Below are 15736 nucleotides of genomic sequence, written 5' to 3'. Positions count from 1 at the left end.
CATATTCTCATAGATGAATTTCTGTTTATTATCTCAACCTTTCAGATTCTTTGTCAGTAAGCAAGGCAAGTTTATTTGTATAGCACATTTCATACACAGAGGTTATTCAAATGTCTGATATTCAAGTACTTTCTAAGACTTTCAAGAAGCATAGGAGCCCTGATTATTATACTGAAAGATTTGAGTTTCTCATCTCTGACAAACACAGTGAATCTCTTGTATGATGTTTTTCCACCTCTGATGATCTTCAGTTTATAAACGCCAGTGTGTTCCTCTCTGATGTCTTTGATAATGAGATCTCCAGTCTGAGAATTCAGCTTCAGTTTATCTCTGAATAGATCATCATTAAATGTAGTGGGGCTTTTGTCTGCAGCTATGAGAGTTTCTCCAAATCTCCACTCTATCAGATCAACTCTCTGTATGTCTTTAACTTCAGTCTTCAAATCAACAGATTCTCCCTCATACACTTCCAATGTTTTTATTTCATCTGTAACAGCAGCAGACAGAAACACAGAAATGAAAACAATTCAGCTACATTTTCATCTATTTATTTACTGATTATAAACATCAGCTCATATTCTCATAAATGAATGTCGGTTTATCTCAACCTTTCAGATTCTCTGTCAATATATAGGCAAGGCAAGTTTATTTGTATAGCACATTTCTGTAAGGAACGACAGTGTCAGGATCCCAATGCAAAAGGTACTTTTATTTGACAATAGACAATGGAATAGACTGCCACTGCAGAACAGAGAATATAATGAAGCCTCGGCCGTCCTCGACCGTTCTTGACTCAGGGAATTACTCAGGAAACTGAACCCCAAGGATGTGCGTAGTAGAGAGATAAGAGATGCCCTGGCCGTCCACGGCACGGGGAGCTACACGGGTATCTGGACCCCAATATGGGGTGAGGCACGTAAGCCGCTCCTGCGAGCGTCGCAGCGCAGAAGCCTGAATGAATGGGAAATCTCACCCAGGCTCCGGGGAGAAACCAATCAAATTACCAAGCCTCCCCAGCGGGACACCGCAGGCGGAGAAATAGAAAGACTGACGAGATTATTCCAATAGGCTTTCAGCTGGAGCATAGGCAGTCTATGGGCACAGAGGAAAAAGTCATTAGCAACCACAAATAGATATGATCCTCAGAGAATAATTCAACACTGATCGCCATGAAGAACCAGAGTCAGATGGCACAGTCTTTGGAGGGAATAGATAAACTCAATAGTCCAACAGCGGGTAGAAAATCCACAGCAGGGAGATACAAAATCCACAGATAGAGAATCAGCAGCTGAGTATCTGAATTAACGAGAAGCAGACAGCACAGACCAGTATATATGATTAGCTAAACATGACATGACACGAAATGGCGACAACATCAAAAGACATCAGACAACATCAAGTAACATCAAGTGACATCAAGTGACATCAAGTGACGGACTCGCAAACACTGAAAGGAAGAGAGAGACTTTATACTACTGCCGATTGGGAAGTAAACAAGCTACAGGTGATGATGACACAGTGAGGAAATCACAGAGAGCAGGAACACCTGTGCGAGGCGCGCACGTGGATCTGTGAAACAAACACAAAACAACAGAGGACAACACGCACACAGCAAACCGGTAAGACCAAAATCATGACAATTTCATACACAGAGGTCATTCAAAGTGCTTTACATAGAGATCAACTTTGGTTGGACAGATAGCACTACAGTGGAGGGTTCCAGCTTTTTTCACCTCTTTAATTTTCTCAGTTTTTGAACTTGAGTTTGAGTGTGTGCGTAGCCACTCCCATGTTTGCTTCATCAACTGCGCATAAAAAGTGATTTTCCTAAAAGAGCAGCACGTTTGACTTTGTGTCTTTGTAAAGACAGCCACTCCCTCGTGTCACAGTCGGGTGCGTCTTTTTAAAGATCTGCTCTGTTTCTGGATGTGGTGTGTTCATCGGTCCCCAAGTGCTGCAAAGGGTGCAGCAGTGAAGCTTGCGAAGGCTGCTTACCGGGCTTGTGGGGAGGCAGCTTCAGTCCTGCTTGCAATGGCATTGCTGCAGGTTCAGCAGGCTAAGGCTTTGAGGGATCTGCACGAGGGAGGTCATAACAAACCGGCCTTCACTGATCTTCGTGCGGCCACTACTATTTTTGAGAAGTAACTAGTAACTATAATTACGTTTTTAAAGTAACGTTGCCAAAACTGGTCATTACTTCCTTGTCTGTTCCCATGTCATGTACTGGATGTTCCTGTGTTACTTACCTCCCCATTGTTTTATTCTCGTGTTTTGTTTCATGTTTTTTAAAATAAATGTTACCATCTCATTGTGAACTCTGCAATTGTGTCCTTACTCCTGTTCCCAGTCGTGACAGAATGATCCAGCCATTAAAGGACGCAGCGAGTTCAGAAAAGAGGACGTTCCCCTAATATTTTTTGAAGGGGAGTAGTGGACATCGGAATCTGCAAGCTGCAAGGTCCAGATGCCCATTGGAGTTAACCGAGAGAGAACACTCCAGACTTGGCTCAAGTTGGCCGTCGCCACGCCCGATTCATTCCCCGGGGTGGTCGCCGTGGCACTTGAGCCTCTTCCTGTGAGGGTCGAATTCTTTGGATCGGTTCCCATGATGGTTGAATCTGCTGAGACGGTTCCTGTGGTGGTCGAATCTTCTGGGTCGGCTCCTGGGAGAACCGCCGCCATGCTCGATTCAGTTCTCGGGATGGCTGCTGCCACGCTCGATTCATTCCCCAGGGTGGTCACTGCCTTGCATGAGTCTGTTCCCTCAGGATGGTCTGAGTCGGTTTCCGGGATGCTCCTATCCTCGTCGGTTCCCGTGATGGTCGAATTGTCGGGAGTCTGTTCCCGAAAGGGCCGGTTGGGAACATTTTGCCCACGCCAAGATGGCTGATCTGGTTTTGCCGGATTCACCCTGGCCTCCTGTTTTGCCGGCTCCACCTTGGTCTCCAATCCCTCTGTCCCTCCCCCAGTTCCCCCCTTCAAGTTTTGTTTGTTTATGTTGGAGTGTCTGGGAGCCACTCTTTAAGGGGGAGGTAATGTCACTGTTAATCCCTTTCATGGCTTGTTTCTGTTCCGATTGTTGTCACCTGGACATTCATTGATTAATTACCTGCCTCATCACACCTGTATGTCATTTAGTCTGTGTATTTATACCCCTGTCTGTGTCACACTCACTGCTAGATCATTGTCATTACTTCCTTGTCTGTTCCCATGTCATGTATTGGATGTTCCTGTGTTACTTATCTGCCCGTTGTTTTATTCTCGTGTTTTCTTTCATGTTTTTGTAAATAAATGTTACCATCTCATCGTGAACTCTGCAATTGTGTCCTTACTCCTGTTCCCAGTCGTGACAACCAGTCCCTACACTAAGCCTATAACCTAGCAGAAAAATTATTTAAGTAATAAAAAGGATAAAAGAAAAAGAAACTCAACAGTTTACTCTCGCTCACGCCAGGCGACTCCAACCACTCACTCCCAGCACAGAGAGAGAGAGAGAGAGAGAGAGAGAGAGAAAGAGAGAAAAAGAGAGAGAAAGAGAGAGAGAGAGAGAAAGAGACAGAGAGGTCATCTGTTTTCAAATACTTTCCAGGCCTTGAATTCACATGTCTATATTCAAGTACTTTCCAAGACTTTCGAGAAGCATAGGACCCCTGATTATTATACTGAAAGATTTAAGTTACTCACCTCTGACAAACACACTGAATCTCTTGTATGATGCTTTTCCATCTCTGATGATCTTCAGTTTATAAACTCCAGTGTGTTCCTCTCTGATGTCTTTTATGTTGAGATCTCCAGTCTGAGAATTCAGCTTCAGTTTATCTCTGAATAGATCATTAGATGTAGTGTTGCTTTTGTTTGCAGCTATGAGAGTTTCTCCAAATCTCCACTCTATCAGATCAACTCTCTGTATGTCTTTAACTTCAGTCTTCAAATCAACAGATTCTCCCTCATACACTTGCAATGTTTTTATTTCATCTGTAACAGCAGCAGACAGAAACACAGAACTGAAAACAATTCAGCTACATTTTCATCTATTTATTTACTGATTATAAACATTAGCTCATATTCTCATAAATGAATGTCAGTTTATTATCTCAACCTTTCAGATTCTCTATCAGTATATAGGCAAGGCAAGTTTATTTGTATAGCACATTTCATACACAGAGGTCATTCAAAGTGCTTTACATAGAGATCAACTTTGGTTGGACAGACAGCACCACAGCAGAGGCTCGCAGCTTTTTCACCTCTTTAATTTTCTCAGTTTTAGAACTTGAGTTTGAGTGTGTGCGTCGCCACTCCACTGTGTGCTTCATCAACTGCACATATAAAGTGATTTCCCTAAAAGAGCAGCAGGTTTGAGCTTTGTGTCTTTGTAAAGACAGACAGCCACTCACTCGTGTCACGGTCGGGTGCGTTTTTTTAAAGATGTGCTCCGTTTCTGGATACGGTGTGTTCATCGTTCCCCAAGTGCTGCAAAGGGTGCGAAGCTTGCGAAGGCTGCTTACCGGACTTGTGGGGAGGCAGCTTTAGTCCTGCTTGCGAAGGAATTGCAGCAGGTTCACCAGGCTAAGGCTCTGAGGGATCTGCACGAGGGAGAGCACAACAAACCGGCCTTCACTGATCTTTGTGCGACCAAAGTCACCGCATGGGTGGTTGGTTGTGCTATCTCCACCTTGGTGGTCCAGGAACAGGTCAGGGTTTTACAGCCCTTACTTCATTGTACCAAAGAAAAGCAGCCGGTTGCGACCTATCTTGGACCTGTGCACGCTGAACTGCGCACTTCACAGAATGCCGTTCTAAATGCTGACGCCCAAACGCATATTTAAATGCATTCATCCAATGATTGGTTCGCATTTATCGACCTGAAGGAAGCATACTTTCATGTATCAATTTCACATGAAAGTTTCTCAGAGGGGTGAGCATACCAGTAGAAAGTCCTTCCATTCGGTCTCTCTCTCTCGTAGTGGAGAGGGTTTTAAAACCCTTGAGAGAGAAAGGTGAGAGAATTCTTATCTATCTATATGATTGGCTCATAATAACTCAATCACGTCAGACGCTTTGCGATCACAGAGACACGTTTGTTTCTCCAGGCCGGTGTGCCTCTGAGACAGGTCTCCAAGGCATGCAATAGTTTGCACAGATGCCTTCAACAAGGGGTGGGGAGCAACGTACGATGGGCTTGTAGTTTTGGGGGTCTGGGTGACACCCCAGCTGCATTAGCAGATAAACTGCCGAGAAATGTGGGCTGTACAGTATATCTTGCGCTCATTTGTTTCATCAACGAGTTACAGAGCAAATATATATTAGTTCGCACAGACAACACAGCGACTGTTGCGTATATAAATCGGCAAGCCGTTTACATCCCAGGCTCGCTCAATACAGAGGTGGATGCACTCTCACAAGCTGCACGGCCCAGCAAATGCCGACTCCATCCACAGTTGGTACAGCTGATTTGGAAACGTTTCGGCAGAGCACAGATAGATCTGTTTGCTTCTCCAGAGACAGCCCATTGCCGCTTGTTTTATTCATTAGCCGACGAATCACTACTGTAGGCAGCGAAAAGAGTAAATACCTGCATGCCAATTTCATTGGCTTTTTAATAGTTTTTCAAAGCAGATAGGTCCCCGCGAAGCGATTCCCAATTCATCGGTCACAACGTAAAGTCTCCGTTCCCTTCCTTCACGGAATGAGGGTTACATAGGTAGAGTGAGGCCAATGTCTGTTTTCAAATACTTTCCAGGCCTTGAATTCACGTGTCTGATATTCAAGTACTTTCCAAGACTTTCAAGAAGCATAGGAGCCCTGATTATTATACTGAAAGATTTCAGTTACTCACCTCTAACAAACACAGTGAATCTACTGTATGTGGTTTCTCCATCTCTGATGATCTTCAGTTTATAAACTCCAGTGTGTTCCTCTCTGATGTCTTTGATGGTGAGATCTCCAGTCTTATGATTCAGCTCCAGTTTACCTCTGAATAGATCATTAGATGTAGTGGGGTTTTTGTTTGCAGGATTGATTTCAGCTATGAGAGTTTCTCCAAATCTCCACTCTATCACATCACCTCTCTGTGTGTCAGTATCAGTCTTCAGATCAACAGATTCTCCCTCATACACTTGCAATGTTTTTATTTCATCTGTAAAAGCAGCAAACAGAAATTAAATCAATTCAGGTGATCATCTATTAAGTGTCTTATTTACTGATTATAAACATCAGCTCATATTCTCATAAATGAATTTCTGTTTATTAACTCAATCTTTCAGATTCTCTATCAGTATATAGGCAAGGTAAGGCAAGTTTATTTGTATAGCACATTTCATACACAGAGGTAATTCAAAGTGCTTTGCATAGCGATGAGCAAATAATCTAAGTGAAAAAAAAATCTGTAAAAACAAGAGATATATAAAATCACAATAAAAACAAAGATAAAGGAAAATAAAGTAATTTTAATAAAAACAGTTTAAAATATGCTATTAAGAATAAATCGAGAGTAAAAGTGACTTGAGTTAAAATTACAGTCAGTGTGAAAATCTCCACTGTAAGTCAACAGTCATAAATCACTCTTACATCTACAGTATACTGTCAACAGAGTACAGATGATCATAAAATCATTATTATACTAAAAGATTTAAGTTACTCACCTCTGACAAACACACTGAATCTCTTGTATGAGGGTTTTCCATCTCTGATGATCTTCAGTGTATAAACTCCTTTATGTTTCTGTCTGATGTCTTTGATGTTGAGATCTCCAGTCTGACGATTCAGATTCATTTTATTTTTGAATCGATCATCATATATACTGAAGATATTTTTGACAGGATTGATTTCAGCAATGAGAGTTTCTCCAAATATCCACTCTATCTTCTCAACTCTCTTTATGTCTTTAACTTTAGTCTCCAGATCAACAGATTTTCTCTCATACACTTCCAGTGTTTTTATTTCATCTGCAACAGCAGCAGACGGAAAGACAAAAATGAAATCAATTCAGGTGATTTTCATCTATTAAGTGTTTTATTTACTGATTATAAACATCAGCTCATATTCTCATAAATGAATTTCTGTTTATTAACTCAATCTTTCAGATTCTCTATCAGTATATAGGCAAGGTAAGGCAAGTTTATTTGTATAGCACATTTCATACACAGAGGTAATTCAAAGTGCTTTACATAGAGATCGGAAAAGGAACAAATCTGTAAAAGCAAAACACATACAAAATCACAATAAAAACAAAAATAAAGAAAAAGTAATTTTAATAAAAACAGTTTACTTTAAAATGTTAAAAAGAATAAAAAAGGAGTGAAAGTGACTTGAGTTAAAAGTGCAGTCAGTGTGAAGCAGCACAGTGCTCATTCAGTAAATGAAGAGTTAAACAGATGTGTTTTTAATCTAGATTTAAAAGTGTTTACTGTTGAAGAACATCTAATCTCTTCTGAAAGCTGATTCAAGCTACAGGTGGCATAATAACTAAATGCTGACACCTTGTTTTGAGTTAACCCTTGGTATCTCTAACTGATCTGATCCTAATGATCTGAGTAATCTGTTAGGTTTATTTTCATTTAGCATATCTGTAATATATGTCCTAAAGTGATTTATAAACGAGTAATAATACTTTAAAATCTATTCTAAATGTAACAGGAAGTCAGTGTGGACCTGATGACTGGAGTGATGTGTGATGTGTCTTTTTAGGGATCCCAGTAATGAGTCCATTGCAATAATCCAGCCTGCTGGTGATGAAAGCATGAACAAGTTTCTCTAAGTCCTGTCTTGAGACAAATCATTTAATTCTGGCTATATTTCTGAGATGGTAGTACTCTGATTTGCTTATCACTTTCACATGACTGCTGAAATTAAGGTCATACTCTAAAATCATGTACGTTAAAAACTAAATAAATTCTAGTCTTGAAATTGTGGTAAGCAGTTTGGTTCTTTTTTATTTGACCAAGTGAGAGCATATACAAATTAAACAGAAGCGGTGCAAGAATTTAACTCTGTGGGACTCCACATGTCATGGATGTCCACTCAGATATATGGTTACCTATGTTCACATAGTAACCTCTTCCTTTTAGGTACACAGTAAAATTGGCAGTGTTAATTCCGCAGTGTTACTTCACATTTACTCTTTTGGAGTTATGGTAACAACAAATAGTGAAAGATACCCCCTAGTGTTGGTGAAAATTTTGAGTGCTATGTTCTGGTTCGTTAACTTTACACTGTCAAGCTCCGCCCCTCAAGCTCTCTGAAGAGAAGTTTCGTCGGCGCCATTTTCTTTTCACTCTCGTCGAAAGGTAAGCTCCTATTAAAACGTAATTTTTCCATTTTGTGTGAAAAAATTTGAATACGTGTGTTATTTTCTACTTCATAAGTTTTAGTTTGATTAATTTTGTTGAATATATGTTGGTTTAAACTTTTACATTTTGAATAGGCAACTGACCAAATTTGCGGCAAATTCATTCAATAGATAATGTGGTAATGATTAGCTTTTATGTTGTTTCACAGTTTTTCTTTGCTATATGTAGTTGTTGTTTTTTTATTTTTATTAAAATAAGATTTTTTTAACGTATTGCTTAATGTATATGTCTGAAGATGGTTGTTTCAAATAAAATACCTGCTAATTAAAGATTTATGGCGGTTGAAATTGCCATGTTCAAGTATTTATGTGGCTTATGTTTGCATCCGTTTGAAATATACATGTTTAACACGTGTAATTAAGGCAATATTGTTTTAAATGTGTCGAGTTGCCATGCATGACGTCATACACGTTAACTCGAGTTTAGCGTAAATAACTGGAACAAATAATATCATAAAACAGATCGGTATAACGTTAATCTTGGTGGTTTAGATAGATTAAATGTGTAACATAGTTTTCTTGGGTCGAACTCATGGTCAAACTTCATAATTGCAGTTATATTAACGCCCGATAGAGGGCGATGTGGTCGTACTGTTAGTTCAGAGTTGCACTAAGACGAAGAAGAATGCTGTAAACGTTACTCTGCGTGTGCTCTGTTGCTTCACTTTGGTTATACGAAAAAAAACTTTGGTTACACCAAGAAAAAAACGTTGGTTACACGGACTTTTTATAGATGATTGTTTTTTGTAAACAGTACGTTATCATTAATAGTCCGTTATAAAAAAAAACGCTGTATTATTTGACGTTATTACTGTTACAATTGCTTCATGTAATCACAGCAGAAGTTGTGTAAATAACGCAATTTGAACTTTAGCTTCTTTTGTCAGCAATGGCAGTGTTTGCATGCTGTGTTGAAGGTAAAGGAAATGTGTGTTAATATTGAAAATGAAACCGCACACAGCTGTAACGTTAGCTCAATTTATTGCAGCAGTTTAATTGAAGTTGTTGTGTTAATATTGCATAGTACATAATTAATTTCTATTGTAGGCAAGCTGAAACTTGATGACTGGAAAGTAGGAAGGTAAATGTATTAAAAATATATTGTAATGCTACTACTTATAATATATATTTTGGTGTAAGTCAAACACACTATTTTTTGTTATCTTGTGGACACAATTACACATACTGTCATGTTTATGCAAATTGTTGAACCGGTTTATCTCTTTATTTATATGCATAGCACAATCTTTTCATTTTTGTTAACTGTGAAATTCTTACAGAACATGCTGGTTAAGGTGAAACTAGGGGATGCCCAAAAATTTGTCAAAATATCTGAGCTAAAACTGAAGGATTTTTTGTCTGCAGGTAAAATTTTTTTTTATTTAGGTGTATTTAGCTGTATTTTAGCAGCAAGCTTCTTAAAGTTAGATTTTTAAAGACCATTCATGTCAAAACTACAATGTAAGCAGTTTAGTTTCTCTTTAACTTCTCTTTAACTTGTTTTCAGCCTTTCTAAAATTTGGTGTCCCAACTGTGCCCGAGGGAGTCAAGGTTGTTGATGAATTGGGGACTGAGGTAGATGATGATGTGTTTAAGGATGTAATTAAGGATCCCTCACTTGGAGTTCTCACCATCATGGTCCAGGTTTGTATCTGACAGGTTATAGACATTTCCTCAACTTATTACTAACATGCAAACTTTTTTAACCACATGAATGTATATGCACCCAGATGTACTATCTGCCTCTCCACAAGCGTCTCCTGTGCAGTCAGATCGGTCACTTTCTTCATCCACTGACTCCAATGAATCACGTGATACAGTCATCATTGAGGAAAGCCTTTCCAGTAAACGAATGAGGATAGATTCCGAAGCCAAAAAGGTGGGGATCGAGATTTTAATACTTGAGCATTTTGAGAAGTGTTAACATACATTTGAAATGTGTGATTGGAGTTTAAAAAGAAAAATAAAACTTTTAGAATAGATACCGTTAAATAATTATTTAAAATAATGCTGGAATTGCAATAAAATATCTTAACATGCCATATTTTTTTCTCAATTGATTTTTAGTTGGTAGAATCCATTCTGATCCAGAAACCAGGCGGGAGCAAATAATAAATTAATACAACCGAACAAAGTCTTTGGGGGATGAAACAAGGAGAAAAATGGTTAACATCCTGGCCGCTGATATGACAGAAAAAAATGGGTAATCAGCATTATGATCATTATTATTAAACGATAATTGTCTTTTAAACATTGTATAGTTTTTAAGCCAATCTAATTTCTTAATTATGCAGTTCATCCCCACCAAGGCAGGTGAAAGAAAAATATGCCAGAGGAATTGTGGCTTTGTTTCCTTACCTCAGTGATCCCTTTTCCAAAAATGGCTATGTAAGTGTCACTCAGTTTTTGCATTGAAAAATGCTGACATTTTAAATGCTGTTGATCACGCACACCCATGCTAGAGTTGTTGTTCCTGAATTATAAGTTATTTAATCATTCAGGTTTTTTTTATTTCTGTATTTTTGTTTTGTAAGGAGCATTACTATGATGGTGAGAGCGGCACTGGATACTTAGCATGGAGAATTAAGACTATACAGAGAGGCTTGGCTAAAGAGAGACGAACATCATTTGAAGGTACAGAATCAAATTCAGAAATCTTTTGACCTCTAAGCTACTTTCTGTACCTGTACGAAGTTTACTTTGATGATATGAGGAAAAAACTTAAGTGTTTAAGATCATAAAATGCTCTGGTGTTTACCATCAGGACAAGGACCATCTGCTGAGGGGATGTCTGGTGGACCAACTATAAGACGAGAACCACAATTTGCTCCAGAGGCTGTCTTGAGTGAGGATGAATGCAAGGAAGCAATTGCATTCATGAAGCATTCTGCTGATGAGGACTCCGTCAGGATGAAAATGAAGTTGACATTTGACTATCGCCGTGGCATGGTTCTTGACCCTGTGCAGTCGAACAATATACTGACAGTCTTTCCACGTTTCAAAGACATTAAAGGCTTGGTATGCGTTCATAATAATTTTGAGCAATTTTTATAAATTTATTTCTGATGTATAAAAAGTGATTCAGTGCTTAAATAGATTTCTATTTAATAAGATGTTGACTGGTTCTCACAGAAACATATTTTAGGTAATTAGGTCATTTTTTTGTCCACTTGTTAGATTGAACAAGACTTCGTTCTGATGTTTGGAGGAGCAGTGTCAGGTAAGCTGCTGGAGAGGTGGCCAACCATGTTCAAGAAAAAGGTTATTCAGCATTGCAAAAATCTTCCGACCACCAGTGATGTGCAAGAACTGCTGATAGCTGCTGAACATCCCACTGATGACTCTGAAGAGAGTGCTAATTTTGGTAAGATGTTTAAGGTTAATTCAAATATTGCAGAATTTGTTCAGTAATAGTTAGTTAATATCATGATTAACACTTAAAGGACCATTATGGTAGAATGCATTTTTTGTACTGTTCATTAATTTTCATTATTGCTAACTTGTGTCTAAACAGTTTGGGACAATGATCTCTCCTCCATACTACTGCTTTTGCATTTAATCCCACCTTCTGCTCAAGGCAGGAAGAGGCCAGGAAAGGTGTTTGCTTCTCAAGCAGAGAGGCATCTTGTTGTCTTCAAGAAGGTTGGTTTTTTGTTTGGTTGTTAAATTTATTTGCTTATTTTATGAATTAGTAATAGTTTTTTACAATTTGCTTTGTTTTCTCAGAGTGGAACAAACATTGAAGAGCATCTTCGAAACATCACTGGGAGTGACCAACCCTATCTCTTGGCTGTGGGACCTCAGAAGAACGCAGTTCATCAGTACTTCATCATTCTTGATCAGCATGCCATTCCGTGCAAGTCAACCTCTTCTCTTGGTGCCTTTGACGAACTGTTTAAGGCACACTTTGTATTTGGCACTAATTACAACACTATGTTACACAACATGTACACTTTCATTCAGACGACTGTGTTCAACATAGATGTTGGCAAAGTAAAAGAGAGTCCTCGTGTTGCGGAGGTTAGAGCAAGGCTTCTTAGCTAGGTGGCTTAAGGTATCCAGACCAGATTAAGTGTTTTGCTTGTCAGGCCGAGTTCAATGGTTCAAAATTACTTCTTAGGCACTTCAGATTAGTTCATGGTTTTGTTCCTGGAAAGAATCTTCGCCTTAAATGTGCAGAGTCAGGATGTGGTTCAGTGTTTGGTAGTTTTTCAGGTTTTCGGAAACATCTACACATAAAACATGCCGAAGAAAGTGACCAGAGTTTTGACGTCATTGACAACTTGGACACTGCAGTGGCAGATGCAGAGAGTAGTTCTGCAACATTTGATCAGGTTAGCAATGCTGGAGAAGTGGCCACAACATCTGCGTTGTTAAAGTCAAATAAGAGCACTTTGGATATGTGTGCGTCTGCTGTTGCTCAACTAAACGTTGCTGGATTAAGTCAGTCTGCTATAAATAGTTTTGTTTAATCTATGGAAGAAGTTGTTTCTGAAATTCATAGTCAGGCTAAGGATGCAGCTTTGCTCTGTCTATCTTCACAGGACACTGGTACTAAAAGGAAAATAGAAAATTCTTTTGAGGAACTAAAAAACCCATTTACGTTGTTAAATTCTGATGGCAAAAGAAAGAAATTGTTTGCAGAAAAATGGGGAACTGTTGAACCAAGAGAAATAGTTCTTGGAACATGATTTGACAGCAGGAGAAATAAAACCACAGGAACGTTTAATCAAGTTATTGTAACTGATAGGTATTCTTATATTCCCATTTTAGAAACACTTAAGGCCATTTTACAAAATCCACAACTAACAAACTTGTTTAAACCCAGACATGTCCCAAAGGAAGGTGTTTATGTTGATCTAAGTGATGCATCTTTTAAATGTAATCCCTTATTTGTTACTGAAAAGGATGCTTTACAAATTCAGCTATTTTATGATGATTTTGAGATGTCCCAAAAAGGGTGTACACAAATTGGGTGCAATCTGTTTTATATTAAGGAATTTTCCCCCAATTTTGAACTCCTAATTAGTAAATATTCATTTATGTGCCCTCTTTCATGCACAGGACATTAGGTGTTATGGTTTTAATTCTATACTTGAGCCTCTTGTTAATGATTTGAAAGTGCTTGAGATCAAAGGGATTCAGAATCCAGTATCTGGACATTGTATCAGGGGTACGATTGTTCAAGTCACTGGGGATAATCTTGGCTTACATGGCTTGTTTGGGTTCCTTGAGTCATTTGGGGCTCGATATTGCTGTCGTTTCTGTCTCCTTGAAAAAGATCGCTTCCAATCTGTGTTCTGTGAAGATAACCCAGAAGTTGTACTTCGAACTACTGAAATGCATTCTTTGCACTGTGAGACAATACGGACTGACTCTTCATTACCTCACATTTATGGTGTTAAACGGGTGTGTTTGTTAAATTTTCTCAAATATTTCAACACTGCCAACAATTTTTCAGTGGATATAATGCACGACGTTCTAGAAGGAGTTGCACAGTTAGAGGTTAAACTTGTTTTGCAATACATTCAGCTTCATTTTCTGAGTGCTAATGATCTTGCTGGCAGAATACATGCTTTTTGACTATGGTTATAATCAGCAGCGGAACCGTCCTCCAATGGTCAAATTGTTTGATGGAAGCAATGATTTGGGTTTAAATGCCATCCAATCTTGGTGCTTGTTGCGCAACATGCCCCTATTATGTGGTGATTTAATACAGCAAGATGATAAGTACTGGCATCTTTTGCTTTCACTTCTTCAAATTGTTAACATCATATTTTCTCCAGTCCTAACAGAAGGCATGACCTTTTATCTTAAACATTTAATAGCTGAACATCACCAACTGTTTAAAAACTTGTTTCCAGAACGAAATCTTTTACCCAAACATCACTTCATGCTGCACTACCCACGAAGCATAAGAGAAATTGGACCAATTCTCCACATGTGGTGTATGCGTTATGAAGCTAAACACAAATTTTTTAAAACACAATTGAAAAGCTTAAAAAACATCACTAAAACACTAGCCAAAAAGCACCAGAGTTGTATGGCAATGTATTGGGAGTCTTTTAGCCATGATAGATTGTCTCTTGGCCCAGGAAAGATGATGGCGCTCATGAACTTAAAGGTGGTAAAGAGATGGCCTCCAGACTTGGAGCGGTAATGTCAGATCTCATCTATTGTGTAAAGTGGATCAAGCACCATGGAACTGAGTATCGCCCTGATTTTATAATCTGTACTCAAGTAGCATCTGAGATGCCAGTGTTCTGCAAGATTAAGACCATTGCTGTAAAAGATGAAAATGTTTTGTTATGCGGAACACTACTGGAAACTGTATGTTTTGATGACCATTATCATTCATTTAAAGTCAGACTGCACCCAGACAGAGTTTTAAAGGTTGTGAATGTTGAGGAGTTATGTTATTTTAAACCATTTGATATCCAGATGAAATACGGTACAACAGATTCTGCACTGCATGTAGTGCCGTACTGTCATTTCATGCAGACTTGATGTTTGTGTTTTTTATTTTTGTGCATGTATGTGTATGTTTCTAAAGCCTGAATGTGTTTTATTAAATGTTTTTAAGAGTTAATTTGACATCGTATTAGACTTATTATTTCTTTTAAAAGTGTAGAAATTAACACTTCTAGGGCCCTATAAAATCCGTTTTATTTTTTCCCAAATTCCGTTTTATTTTTTCCCAAATTCCGTTTTCTCCGTTTTAATTTTTGCAAATTCCGTTTTATCCGTTTTAATTTTTGGCAATTATATTTTTTACCCTTTACTTTTATTTTAGTCATAAAAAGAGTGTGCCTTTTAATGTTAATGATTAAAATGTAAATGATTTGGGGGAAAAACTGGATAACAGAATTACTTAATGACTATAAAAGATGCATTTACACACGCACATACACACGCGCGCGCACGCGCACACACAACTCAATTCAATGCATTGGTTTTTTAGTGTTGTTGCAGGAGGCTACAACAAGGTGTCAAAGCAGTGGTGCCTTCAGAAGTGCCTTAAACACATCAATCCAGCGGAACGCGATCCATATTTTATACACAATCGCTTGAAATGCATATAACTTTAGAAACATACACAGGATAGTGATCTGACTTAGGAAAGCATGAGCATGCAGCTCTTTGCACGTGCGAGCGAAAGAGAGACAGAGAGCGGCGCCATGATGCAGATGATTATATTTTAAAGCTCACGTAACACACGCTGTTTCTGCATTTCTGATATCAATCTGGAGTACCTATAGAGTAGTATGACATCCTTTATATCTCTGAAGAGTCTATAGTTTAATCAGATTTATAAAAGAAATATTAGCTTTAACGAATCTTTCCGATAACGTACGAAAAAATGAAGAAGGAGGAGTTATAACACGGGAG

General features: G+C 38.6%; 2 protein-coding genes and 1 long non-coding RNA gene across 4 annotated transcripts in view; 1 reads left to right on the top strand and 2 right to left on the bottom strand.

Moving 5' to 3' along the window:
- The window catches only part of LOC141359253 (uncharacterized), a 452145-nt gene that overhangs the window by 298824 nt on the left and 137585 nt on the right, over positions 1-15736 (bottom strand). The gene's annotated exons all lie outside the window — the stretch shown is intronic.
- Positions 90-6931, bottom strand: LOC141359621 (uncharacterized). Its single transcript, XM_073862361.1, has 3 exons — positions 6642-6931; positions 3685-3975; positions 90-487 (listed from the first exon to the last, which is right to left on the bottom strand). Exons 1-3 carry the CDS (start codon positions 6769-6771, stop codon positions 90-92), a joined length of 819 nt encoding a protein of 272 aa, XP_073718462.1. The 5' UTR covers positions 6772-6931.
- LOC129433577 (uncharacterized) lies at positions 9367-14941 on the top strand. Of its 2 annotated transcripts, XM_073862055.1 has the most exons (7): positions 9367-9712; positions 9855-10550; positions 10642-10735; positions 10882-10981; positions 11112-11365; positions 11525-11989; positions 12074-14941. In XM_073862055.1, exons 2-6 carry the CDS (start codon positions 10510-10512, stop codon positions 11756-11758), a joined length of 723 nt encoding a protein of 240 aa, XP_073718156.1. In that variant the 5' UTR covers positions 9367-9712; positions 9855-10509; the 3' UTR covers positions 11759-11989; positions 12074-14941. The 2 variants fall into 2 exon arrangements, with proteins under 2 accessions (XP_073718156.1, XP_073718157.1); XM_073862056.1 differs by lacking the exon at positions 9367-9712 and having other exon boundaries at positions 9737-10550.

This window comes from Misgurnus anguillicaudatus, chromosome 23, assembly GCF_027580225.2.
Source record: "Misgurnus anguillicaudatus chromosome 23, ASM2758022v2, whole genome shotgun sequence".
Lineage (NCBI taxonomy): Eukaryota > Metazoa > Chordata > Actinopteri > Cypriniformes > Cobitidae > Misgurnus > Misgurnus anguillicaudatus.
The sequence above is the reverse complement of the archived record's forward strand: the minus strand, read 5'-3'. Positions and strand labels throughout refer to the sequence as shown.